Genomic DNA, 13,384 nt, shown 5'->3' on the forward strand with positions numbered 1-13,384 from the left:
AGGCCTATTTTAAGGAAACTTGAAATCCTAGGGTTTGTCATCAGAATGCATTCGGAGGTTGAAAAATATTTTGGCTGATTACTTTGGTGTGTAACGTGACTGTGGCAGAGGTGAAGTAAGTAACTTTTCAGAGGTGGAGTCAGGTCACTCTATGTCACCAGATGGTGATGTCGACCTCCACACCTCTTGTAGGTTGTTTGCCCAAAAAAGACTTTTTAAGGGGGGGGGGGGTCATGGGCACCGCAGAACCCTCTAGCTACACCCTTGCTTGTAGAGCACATAACCTGGGTGGGGTACTCCAAAGTAAAAAGGTTGGATATTTGAATTCAACTCTTAAATGAGACCAATCTGGCTGTAGCTTAAACTTTATTTGACTCAAAAGAAATATCACTTAAACATGGGTTACAATGACAGCATTTCTCCTTATATTTTAATTTTTTGTGTGCAACCCCAAAAGGTACTGATGACTAAAATTAGAGGCACCCTAAGTGAGATTTGCACCCTTGATAAGTGAAAAAACATCCCCGATCTTTTCACGAGAGAGTCCCCTCCAACAGGGTGTGGAAAAGCAATGAGAAAGTGAGTTAAGAGTAGTGAATGTTTTTGATAATTTATTATTCAGGAACTTCCGATCAGCCAAGGACTTGTGGCTCCTTAGTGAAAATTTCAAACTGTTCTAAAGGACATCCAAATATTTCCTAAAAGATTAATGCACCTTTAGGAGCTTGTGAGATTTGCACTGTGAAGGAGGGTTGATTGTAAAATTACACAGTATAGATTATAATCAGCTGCAAGTGACTCACCCAGATTTGAGTGTAATCAAGGAAATGGTGCAGATAAATATGAGATGTATATTTCTACTTGGTTTTTTGAAAATATGTCTGCCAGTAAAACTGGTTATTTACCAATGGCAACTCAAGCCATTATGCATTAAATTAGTTTACAAGGAATTACTATATTTACTATGAAGGAGGGTCAAACTATGAAATCAGGTGAACTCAAGCTAACTGAAAGTATCAAATGTTCTCCTCAAATCTTTGATTATCCAGCAGTCTGGCAGTAAATTGATTGCATTTATGGTGGTTTTACATCAACTGGTTTGTTGTGGTAATTATGACTACGATAAGATAAAACTGGCACTTACCAGTATCAGTGCTTCATACAAAGCCTTAACAAGCCAGTTTATTTAACAAATAATTCTGAGGAAGGAAATCACAGGGTCCAAATAGTTGAAAGTGTGCAGTTTACAATTCAACTATTGTACAAAACGTTATTGTTACTAGTTGAAATAGTCATGATAGAAGTTCATGGTGCTAGTATGAATATAACCAATGAATGGATGGAAGCTGCTGAATACATTACTCGATGTTAAGTTCTCAAGACCACATCGTTGTTTTCAGTGAAGTAGACAGAAAAAGTTCCAACAAATATAATACATGTACTTCTTTCTTTATAATTTGTGTTATTAACTGCATGAACTCCAGTGATGCTGTGCTTGCATTTTTCACACTGTTCATTTATTTGTAGCTTCAGATACAGTAACTGGTGCTAAATCCAGAATGAATGTAGTCAGCTGCAGTGCTGTACATCTCTGTCAATTACCACGTGCAAGTAACTACATGACTGTATATCATTCCAATTCTTATAGTGTATTAGTAGTTTCCATAGTCCAGTTGCCAATGTATATGATATAAGCTCAGAATGATCTGCAATTTTACAAGAAGATATAACTAGTGTTAACAACAATTGTTTTAGTAAAGCTGTTGGCCCACCCACACCCCACCCTCTTATCAAACATTATAATCAAAGAAGTTACCCACCTCTGTATCAGGTTGATCACTCTGTTTTGGAGGGGGATGTCAGACTCGTACCAAGTGTGTTTTTCTTATATAAACTAAGCAATGTTTCTTTGTATCTTGTAGCTAGAAAATTGGACACTGTGCATACAGCAGCCCATGTATAATGAGATTTAAAGTCATTTTCTGATATAAAAATTTGGTTTAAAATTGAAGAAAATCTTATTTAATAAAGAGAATATTTAATTGTTCTCATACAGGTAGAAAAAATCAAAGATGTGATGAAAAACCAAAAACAAACAATGGTGGCTATGACTAAGATTGATCATTGTGAACAACAAACTCTAAAAAAAAAATAGGTCAAATGTATTTTTCAGGACATACTTTCAATAATGTTTCTCTTTTAAGTCACTTGTGAACAGTTAGTAAGGAAATAAAGATAGGCTTATGATCACTGTAGTATGACTCTAAGGTACCTGCAGATTGAATAAGCTGTGATACATTTGTATAAATGTGATCTATCTGTGTACGGTAGTCAGTAGTGTACTGCTCAATCAACTGTGTGTATCCTCTGTCTGTTATCAGATATTTTTTGAGAGCCTTTTGTTCTGCAGACCCCTCCATTAGATTAACATTGAAATCTCCCATCAGTATAGTGGGAATTGTGGGGACTGTTAACACTGAGTTATGCAGATGAGTAAGAGCATCAAGAAAATGTGAAATTGGTACCTTAGCTTTGGAGCGGTAGATACCAATAACATGAAAATTTGGAATTGGTTGGCTTAGAACCATAATGGTAATTTCAACATTATTAATGTTGAATCTGTATGGTAAGTGAGTGCAGTTCAAATCATTCTTAATGTACACAGCTGTTCCGTAACAAGTTCTGATACTGGAGTGATTGAAGTCATTTCTGTAAAGTGTAAATCCCCTGAGCTGATAAACATCATCTCTATCTAACAAGCAAAGTTTTGTTTCAACAAAAATGTTGATATCAGCCTTTTGAATATTGTAATCACTTCGGACATCATCTATGTGGAGGTGGAGAGATCTGACATTTTGAAATAAGATTGTTTTTGTTTTGGGTGAATCTGCATTCTGTAATACTGCTAATGGCAGAAGACTTGCTTCTGTTCTAAGTCTCCTCATTTCATCTTTAACTTTCTCACTAACCTTGATTTTGTTTTCATTCAAATTGAGAACATGTAGTGCAGAACTGTTTCTTACTCGGCTTAAACCAACATAATGCATATGCTCCCTTGTGGATGCTGGAAAGTCAACAACTGCTTCATCTAATGAGTCACCTTGACAGCGATGAATAGTCTTAGCAGCAGCAGGTCTAAGTGGAAATTGCCGTCGAAGAACTTGCACTTGACTTTTTTTATTAATCCGGAATTGTCTTGTTACTTCTAAAACTGGTGTCCAGTTTTTATTTATGCTTCTCTTGTATAAATGTGCATATTCTCTACGCAGCTTTTTGCCTATTTCAGGATGTGGAAATGATACCCAAATAATACTTGGCCTGGTGGAATTTTCTACTCTGTAGTCTATGTTCTCTATCATACACTCTGCACCATTAGTGAGTCCATCAGTCACATCAATATTAGTTGTCAAGTCATATTTTGCCATAGTTGCCACAGACACAAGTGAATACAAACCCATTGTCTTTGTAGGATCCTCTGGGATTTTGTTTTTCATTTGTTGTTTCAGATCATCATTAATATCCCCAACTACAATGTCCACAGCCTTTATCTGAGCTTTATCAGTTTTAGAGATAGTATACAGGGCGTTGTTGTGAGCATCTACGGATGCATTTGTAGTAAATAAATGTGTCATGTTCATAGGGTAATTATCTTCATGAGGCCTGACTTTCAGAAGTCTCTGTTCTAAAATAGCTACATCATCTTCAGAATGTTTACCTTCTCTCAAGCGATTGAGTAGCTCAGCAAATTCTCTGTCATCCTTTTGTCTCATTATTTCCGTCAGTTCAAAGAGGGTGAAATTCTCTGTCCAAATGTTACTTGCTAAAGCACTGTAGCCTATCACAGAATTTTCAAAGATCCACTTATCAAAAACTGGTTTTAGCTGGAAAAGATCTCCAACAGTTATTAAACTAATTCCACCAAATAGCTCTTTTGTTCCCATAATTTGTTGCAGTCTTGCATTCAAAAAGTTAAACATGCCACTTCCTACCATAGATATCTCATCAATAAAAACTGTCTTAAGTTTCTTCAGTCGTGCTCTAATGGTATTTAGTCTGTTGCTGTCCAGTGTACAATACTCAAAACCTCTATTGGCAGGTATCTTAAAAGCAGAATGTAATGTATTGCCTTTAATGTTAAAAGCTGCTTTACCAGTAGGAGCTACTTTTACAACTTTAACATCATCTGGATTTTCCCCTGCAATGCTATTTAGATATCTTATTAATGCTTCATACAATGCATTGGTGACTGTACTTTTGCCAACTCCAGCACCTCCACTTAAGAACAATCTAAGAGGGTCATCCCTAGTTTTTACAGAATGTAACACATGATAAAAAAATTGTCTCTGTTTTTCATTCAAAGAGCGGACAAGTGCATAATAATTATTGTCTGACATCCGCTTTACGACAAGTTCCTCCTCATCATCACATCTAGGGAAGATTCCAATATCATCAAGTAAATCATACTGGTTATGCTCCTTGTTTTTTCCAGGATCAAAGCAACCAAATAATTCACTACACTTCTCTTTGACAGTACAGTCCTGCTTATTGATATGCTCTGCATTTGGAGCAACAGTGTCAAAGTTGTCATATTCAGCATTATTCATATCTTCCATTGCTTTATCTAGTATTTCTGAATGGTATTCATACTGAAGCCTATTGCTGAGAACTTTATCCTTAACCTGTTCAAATCGTTCTTGGTAAGTTTGACATTCTTTCATTAAGTCAGTGGTTTCATTTCGCCATGGTGTATAAAGCATAAGCTGTTCTCGAAAACGATTTTCTGGATCCTTATCTTTATTGTACCTAACAGATCGTATGATTTTAGGCTTCTTTCGTTTTACTAGTTTCATTCCTCCTTTAAGTTTGTATTCATGTGGCTCACATTGACATTCATTGACGTTAATATTGATAGGGTCATCATCAGTATTGTCATCAAAGCTTGTTTCTGGTAAGAAGTCATCAAGACCTGTGACTGATGACCCATTTTCACTCCGATTAGCATGTTCATCTTTAACACAGTTATACCATGCAACAAAGTTAGCTAAACACAACTTTTCTAGCTGTTTTGGTCTCCTTTGATAACGCTTAATTATGTTGTCAGATTCTATGTCAGGTGAACTGTCTGGCAATTCCTTAAGCTTATCCAGTTTCTTTAACAAAAATGTCCTGTCATCTGGAGGTGATGAACTAATAAACTGAAAAGCACGGGAAGATCTTCTCATGGGCATTTGTAAAACAAGATAAACAGCTTCTTGGGCACTGATTTCAACTGCATTTAGAAATTTGTTTCCAATGTGCCTCACTCTATTTGTAATATCTTTATTACCTGATTGGGCTTCTTCAGATGCCTTCTCTAGAAGCCTGCTCATACCTCTCTGTCCTTTTGTAATGTAAGAAAGTATGTATGTAGCACATGCATAAGGATCTAGTACATATTGAATGTCCATGTTTGCTTGCCAGGCATTGAGTAAAACACTGTTATAATTGTTTATCCTTATTTCAGATGGTGCCCTTTTCAAACATAATGTTGCCCTCTTTAGGGTGTGTCTTATAGCTAAGATGTAACTTTCTTCAGTTAATTGTAAGTTGTTAAGAAAATCTTCGAATGTGATCGCTTCACCACATTTCATGTTGTCAAGGACTTCTTTTATTTTTTCAGCATTTTCTTTTATATTTTTCTGGTTTTTTTCATCATAGCAGGAATTCTCAAGAAGTGTTAAAATTATTGTCTTTGGCATTGGTGGCAATGGAAAATTAAACCTGCATATGTTATGCCCTGCCTTCTTACATGTTTTGGCATGCCTGTGCAATTGTAAGTTTACAAGATCTTCCATTTCACTTGAACTGTCTGGTTTATAGCAAGTGATATACTTGTCCACAAAGTTCACAATTTCCTCATCAGAACTTTTTTCATATTGTGGGGCTTCCTTTACCCAAAATAAACCATGAATATGTGGGCTTCCTCTTTGTTGAAATTCAACTCTGTAAAAATAATCAGCTATTTCTCCTATTGGCATTACATTGCTCTTTAAAACATCGTAAATAAATAACTGCACCATGTGGTCAAAGTTCCTTGCACAAGTGACAGGATCTTTCTGAATAAGATCTGATTTTTGTTCCCAAGTCATTTGTTTAGTTTCATCATCAGTGTACTCTTTTTTCTCAACAATTCTACCTAAAGTTTTGAGAAGATGAGACCACCTTGTTTCAGCAGCTGAAAAAGAGCAAAACCATGTTGGGTTGCCTAGTTGACGAATCATAGCAAACAAGTCTTTTTTACATTTTTCATAATAAGGAGGTGACCCTCTAAGATTTTTTAAAACTCTGAAACCTTCATCAAGATGTATAAGCTTATTAAGATAATCCTCTGACTTCAATTCACCAGCAGTGTACTTTTTCCCTTTTGTCTTACATTTTCGGAGAGAAATACAAGCACTATCTTGAATTTGTTTGATTTGCAGTTTTTTTAACTTATAGAAAATGTTTGGTACAGACATTGCAACTCTTCTATCCTGGCATCTTAGCTCCCACTTGCAAATTGTACTGTATGATACAGGGACCTTTCTTTCATTGTTGGCAGGTCTCCGTTTTCCACAGAATATTGTGGGAAATGATAAATACTCAGAATCTTTGTCCATAAATATTCCTAATGGTCTATTCCCTTCTCCTGGAGCAAAAGAAATTATTCTGTCTACATTTTCTACTACATCTGGTTCCTGTAATAGTGTATCTGTAACTCCTGATGGGCGTTCATCAACTTCACACCAGTCAACACTATCTTCTTTCTCACAGCCTGGATTTTCATCATCTGCATTGGAAATGCTCTTTTGATAATCTTGTCTTTTATCCTCCAGAACAACTTTATCTGTTTGTGTATGTAACTCATTATTACTCGAAGTGTCAGAGTTTTCAACAAATTCACTCCAGTCTTCATGGGCACTAGACTGCAAACTTATGTTATCTAACCAAGCATTTTGTACTTCTATACCTTCTCTCTTGAATAAATCACTTGTGTCTACAAGATATTTTGCTGCATCTAATACTTTCTTAGGTCTAACATTCTGAAACTGGTAATGATGCTTATAGATCAGACGCCTTTTAAGTTTTATTGGAATGGTTTGTGATTCATTGATGGGCCTTGGCAGACAGTGAACAGTTAAATTTACATCACTTGGTACATTGACAATGTTTCCATGAATTGACAACTGGCCACCTCTTGGTAGCTCACGAATTTGCATAAATGGAATACGAGGTGATATAAGCCGTTCTTCTAATGGTGTTAAATTTAACAGGTCAGGTTTTTTAGGGAAACTCATTTTATTGGCTTTAGAGAGGCTGGGAAGCTTGCCTTTCGTGAGATTTGAGTCACAATTTCTGCAAATCCATTCAGTATTTTCTACACTTCTTACCCCAGTAACACAAGACTCAACAAGATCTTGTGAACATGCCTTGTACCTGTTAGCATTACACTTCACTACTGAAGACTTGTACCACAACTGGTCGCAACAGGTACATATGTATTCTGGGCCACATTTAATTTTTTCATGAAACAAATTTATTAAAGAAATAACACTGCTTTCATTCTTCCCTGTTTGTAACAACTGATCATTAATAGTTGATACATGTGATGACTTTTGGGCATTTTCAAATTGATTTTCATTGGCTGGTATAGCCATATTTGAATAATTTGATAGTTTGAATTTAGTAGTTCTCCTGACTTTAGCATTTCTGTTTACTTGCTCACTGTGTTCTGGGTTATCTGCTTTCTGTTTCCTAAAACTCTGTTTATCAACTTCTTTTCTGTGTTCTGGGTTATCTGCTTTCCGTTTCCTAAAACCCTGTTTATCAACTTTTTTTCTATGTTCTGGATTTTTTGCCTTCCGTTTCCTAAAACTTTGTTTATCAACTTCTTTTCTATGTTCTGGGTTATCTGCTTTCCGTTTCCTAAAACTCTGTTTATCAACTTCTTTTCTATGTTCTGGATTTTTTGCCTTCCGTTTCCTAAAACTCTGTTTATCAACTTCTTTTCTATGTTCTGGATTTTTTGCTTTCCGTTTCCTAAAACTCTCTGTATCAACTTCTTTTCTATGTTCTGGATCTTTTGCTTTCCGTTTCCTAAAACTCTCTGTATCAACTTCTTTTCTGTGTTCTGGATTTTTTGCTTTCCGTTTCCTAAAACTCTGTTTATCAACTTCTTTTCTATGTTCTGGATTCTTTTCTTTACGTTTTCTGAACGACTTTCTGTCAATTTCTCTGACCTGTTCTGAATTCTCACCTTTTTGTCTTCTTGATGACTTTTTTGCAATTTCCTTTATGTGATCTGGGTTCTCTGCTTTCCGTTTCCTTTTAGACCTTTTGTCAATTTCTCTTACACGTTCTGGGTTGGTCATTTTCCTTTCTGTGACAGTTTGGTTCTTTTTCTCCCTAATTGTTTCAGTATTGTTGTACCTTTGCACAGAATGTTGATTCTCTCTTTTTCTAAAATCTGCATTAGCTCTTCTCTTTCTCATGTATTCTTTCATGTAACTTTGATCAGCTCTGCGCTTTTCATGTTTATCAATTTTTTTTTTTTCAACTATACTTTGATCACACGTTTTATTGTTCGGAACCCAACAGTTTCTCTTTTCTACTGTAGAAACATAGTGAGTTTCACTTATGTGTCCAATGTAAATGTCTGTGTATTCCCCTGTCACATTCACTGCTTGAACAACAGTAACAGGAGCAAAAGTTTCAATTGATTCGGCAATATGAATTGACAGATTTAGACAATTGGCCACTGCTTGAATTATAATTGCATCAGCCCATGTTCCCTGACATGACATAATGCTCAAATAGTCTTGCCAAGAATGATCAGTGTTACTCTCTATGAATTGTTCAGGGTTCTGCAGTAAATACTGGACCCCAAGGCTACGTATATGAGAATGGTTATTAGGATTGCCATAAAGCTGATGTGAAACAGCTCGAAAAAAGCAGTCACCACCTCCCCCAACATCAACTGCAGTTCTATTTAATTCAGACAACCTAGTTTCCAATAATGAAACTGAATTAGCCATTGAGGAACGATATGCTGCTAAATTACAAGTATTGGTTGCACTGCATTGATTTGATGGCCCTGGATTCTCTTCAACATCGCCACTCAGAGAGATGACTGCGAGATACACAGTAAGTTTCGAATGGAATGTGTTTTAATTTCTTTAACGTTCTGCCGTTAACACGCATGCAAAATAAGGGCAACTTTTTATGCTTTAATGTTCTCAGTCGCACAACAGATAGGTACACATTTTGGCTGAGAGAGAACTTTTTTGAGGGTAATACAAATTTAGATCTGACTGACCGTTCACTGAAATAACTACGATTACGCTCAGACAGCAAAAGTTTTAGTTTAGATGAACTCGGAATGCTTTTTTTAAGGTATGATTTAGCTGCATTTCGAAAAACTTTGGTTTTTCTGAACAGTTTGATGACTCTCCTATATGGAATTCTGGAGGGTTCTCTTTCACGTTTCCTTCTATAATGCAACCTTCGTGTACATGTACAAACGTCAACCGTGGTCCTTGACATTCTGCTTTTCACAATTTCATGACTTAGTGAATCAAGATATTCAACTGAATTATCAGTTGGCATTTTCAGCAGAGTTTCCTGGTCGTTAAATTTGGTTTTATCTTTGGCATGCTGGTCAGTTACCACTAAAGTGTTGCATTCACATGTCTGGTTGGCAGATCTGGAGATTTGTTCAAATTTGGCATTTACCTGCTCATATTTGGCTTTTATTTGCTCGTACTTGGCTTTGATTTGCTTGTACTTTGCTTTAATTTGTTTGTATTTGGCTTTCTCGCTTTCCATAGTTATGGCGTAACCCCAGCGAGCGGGGACATCGACGTACTGAAAACGCGCCTGGTACTTGTCATCGCCTTCAGAGTAACCCTGGCTAGACGACGGTTTTACTGATTTTGCTGTCCCTGGATACACCGGGGACTGATTACAAACATCTTCACTCACGAAGGCGCCCACTGCGTAGTAGCCCTCCATAATTTATAAAATGGCGAACGCAAACATTCTACCCAACCTGTCAGGTGACTTTACGAGCACTTCCCGAGGACAGCCGAAGTACGGGCGATCTATTAATTCCAATTTTTTTTTTAGAAAAAAATAAACCATGATCGAGGATATCCATGAAAAACCTTTTATCGTTTAACCTACAAACTGTAAGTGCTTACCTGAACAATAGCACGAAGGCTTTTCCTCACAACAATGAACGACTCCAGTCCAGAAGCATTCACTAAGCCATTCGTGGGCTCAAACTTTATGAATTACTTTCCAACATCGATACAGCTCCAGGAATAGCAAACACAGCCTTCACCAACTCACTTAACGAGCAGTTGGCCGCGATCGACACTTCAATATCGGATTCTCGGCGAGCAGCTCGACTCGATTATTTAGAGCCCGCGGTGGAAGTAACCGAAATGTCAGCGTTTTATATGCAACACTTTTTAATACGTAAAGTATCCCCCAATTATCGGGCCATACCATTGATAGTCTAGCGGTAATGCCGCCGTCTCACAATCTTTTCCTTGTAGATGTAGGTGGATCAAATCCTTAGCTTGACAGTTATTTTTTCGTTTTGCTTAACTTCCTTTCTTTGTTTTCTTTGTTTTCTTTTTCGGACAATTATCATTTTCCTGCACATATACATTGAAAAATAGAAGCATTGACACCATAAATGAAATATACGCCGCGAAAGACAAAAGTGTATTCGGAGATTAGGCAAACTTTAATTCACGGATGAAAAACGTACAGTTTTAAACTCTTTTAAGATTATCATTGGCTTCTTTTTCACCCCACCACTATTCTTAGCAACAAAGGTCCCTATTTCGTTTGTTTGTTACTCGCCCAAAACTATCAAATGCACTCAAAAGCCTAAAATCGAAAAAAAGTTTACAGGAATCGACCAATCGAGCGAGCGAATGCCATTCCCCACATCGTACCTATAACTCGCTCTTGCGCATGCGCGCAATTCACGAGTTAAAAAAGGTTGAAAAGGTGAAAATGCTTAAATTGAAGAATATGCTAAAAATATGGTAACAAGTTGTTAAACGTGCGATGTAATTCATTAAAAACTCATAAAAAGGTTGAATACAAGATAAAAACAGAGAATAAAAAACAAATTGAAGAAAGAATAACAAAATTAAGTTAAAAAATAGCAATACAAGGCGATGAAAAACGCTCACATTTGTACTTTGACATTATTATTGACAAAGAAAGACACTACAAAAAGGTCAGGTATGTCGAATGTTCAAGGGAAGAAGCAATGACAAAAATTAGCCATAAAAAACAAGACTAAATAAAATACCCTACTCCTTACTTTGATTAGTATTTGCATTTAGTTAAGGTCCTTCTAAATAATAATGTATAAAGATTTTGTTAATGCATGTAAATTGTGCTATAGAACCCCCCATAAAGGCATCTCTACACAACAAACCTCACAAATGGTAAGAGTTTCAATGAAAAATTTCACAATTGTGAAGTGAAAATGTGAAGTCTTTGATTGGTCGAAAATATTATATGACCTCAAAACAATAGCAATAGCAATTTCCTCGCGAAAGTCCCTATTGTGTTATGCTATTGATTTCTTGTTTTTCTAAGAACGTCACGCAATGGAAAAATGCCACGGAACCCCCATTGAATGCATTATATATATGCTGTCACATGTTCACTCTTTTTGATAAACAATTAGCGTGATTTTGTGCCAAGGCACCCTCCCATGAACGCATCTATGCTTTAGTAAACGCAAATCGGCGTTTCGTTTCGTTGAGACAGTGGCGTGAGTTTTGGGCATGACAGCACTTGTAGTTTAGAGGCATCTCCTTTTTAGTCCCTATGTTTTGTTTTAGTTTGACATTGCAATGCATTCGTTTCTCTGCATGTTTTACCCTTGCAAGATGTCTCTTTTCTAATTGAAGATTCCAGTCTAATACGCCAGTTAGCCAAATAGACTGAGAAAAAACTAAAAGCAACATTGATTTCATTTGTTTGACCACTGTATTGTTGATTTTCTTAACAATCTAGTTAGTTCTGTTCGATTGAAATTATTTGAACTCTGTTATTCCAATTAAATATTGGACGATATTGTCTGAGGTTAGTCAACCAGTCATTTTTAACCCTCAAACTTGTCCTTTTTTAGTGCCCTGGTTTACATTCAAAACCATCTCAGTTTATCAATCTCCTTGTTCCTTTTTTTGCATGTCCACTATGTACGCTTTCCATACCTATTTCTGAAACCTATTCTGGTACCTATTTTCTCCGTTAGCCACCTTATCAACGAAATCAGGGAAAAATAACTTAATGTATACGGAATTTACGCGCAAACTGATGGCAGTTATGACTTGCTACTTATTCCCAAAATTTAATTTGCCTCACGAGTTGCGAAACACAAAATAAGGACTCCAAGCCTTTTATCTTGTTTCAAAAAACGGAAAAACAAGTGTTAGCTTAAGAGATGTTACAAAGTCCACAAGCCTTGAAGCCAATCAACTCTCGACATCTATTCAGCAAAACTTTACCCGGATATGAACTCATTCTTCCATTTTGATTTGCTACTATCGAATGTCAGGGAAGTGAGGATATGCTCAAGGCATCAAAAAATAAATTGAAGAAGTTAGGGATATAACGAAGTGCATGTTAATACCACACCCAGCGTGGCGATCTTAAAGCACTTAAGATTAAGGATGTTGTGATTGTAAACATTAGTGAAAGGGCGAACATACATGGTAAATAATACTGATTGGAAAGATGAATTGCTAGAGGAGGGAGAACAACGATTAAAACCCCTCTTGATTAGCCATCTACAATCACGTTCTATTCCGATATACACTTTGCCGCATTCACATGGGATCATCGTGCTACAAATTGCGACACGTAAACAATGGACCTCATCGCCTGTTGAGACTGGTAGTATTGCAGTCGAAACGTCGCGATCAACATCGAAAGTGAGACAAACGAATAAAGTTCATCTCCTATCTGTGCATGATAGTGCGTGAAGCATGATTAATATAGGTAAACAACGTTTCTTTGCGACTCCTAGCGGCAAAAAAAAGAGCAACCAAGTTCTAAGGATCGATCTAAATATGCAAGGCAAGAAACTCCTCAAAAGAGAATTGTGGAAAGACGAGCACGGCAATTTGTGCCATATTTGATGATCGGCGCGGTCGAAAATGAGCCTTTGAGCGCTGAAGCGATTTTCGCTGAGGAAAATGTCTTTTTCGATATTTCGGAAAACCAAGGTGGTTTCGATTCTTTTTAAACTAAGATAGATTCATGGACAAAGACTGAAAGAAATTGATCTTTTGAACTGAAATGCACCGAGCCGCTCTAAGAGAGACTGCGT

The 13,384-nt window shown here is 36.7% G+C and overlaps 1 protein-coding gene across 2 annotated transcripts; it reads right to left on the reverse strand.

The window, feature by feature from the left end:
* Positions 1–349: 349 nt before the first annotated feature.
* LOC149036436 (uncharacterized) lies at positions 350–11,050 on the reverse strand. 2 transcript variants are annotated; one of them, XM_089190333.1, is made up of 3 exons: positions 10,218–11,050; positions 2,970–10,118; positions 350–1,706 (listed from the first exon to the last, which is right to left on the reverse strand). In XM_089190333.1, exons 2-3 carry the CDS (start codon positions 9,051–9,053, stop codon positions 1,653–1,655), a joined length of 6,138 nt encoding a protein of 2,045 aa, XP_089046459.1. In that variant the 5' UTR covers positions 9,054–10,118; positions 10,218–11,050; the 3' UTR covers positions 350–1,652. The 2 variants fall into 2 exon arrangements, with proteins under 2 accessions (XP_089046459.1, XP_089046460.1); XM_089190334.1 differs by having other exon boundaries at positions 3,716–10,118; positions 10,218–11,034.
* Positions 11,051–13,384: the final 2,334 nt, after the last annotated feature.

The sequence above is a fragment of the Pocillopora damicornis genome, chromosome 12, assembly GCF_964200805.1.
Source record: "Pocillopora damicornis chromosome 12, jaPocDami1.2, whole genome shotgun sequence".
Taxonomy (NCBI): domain Eukaryota; kingdom Metazoa; phylum Cnidaria; class Anthozoa; order Scleractinia; family Pocilloporidae; genus Pocillopora; species Pocillopora damicornis.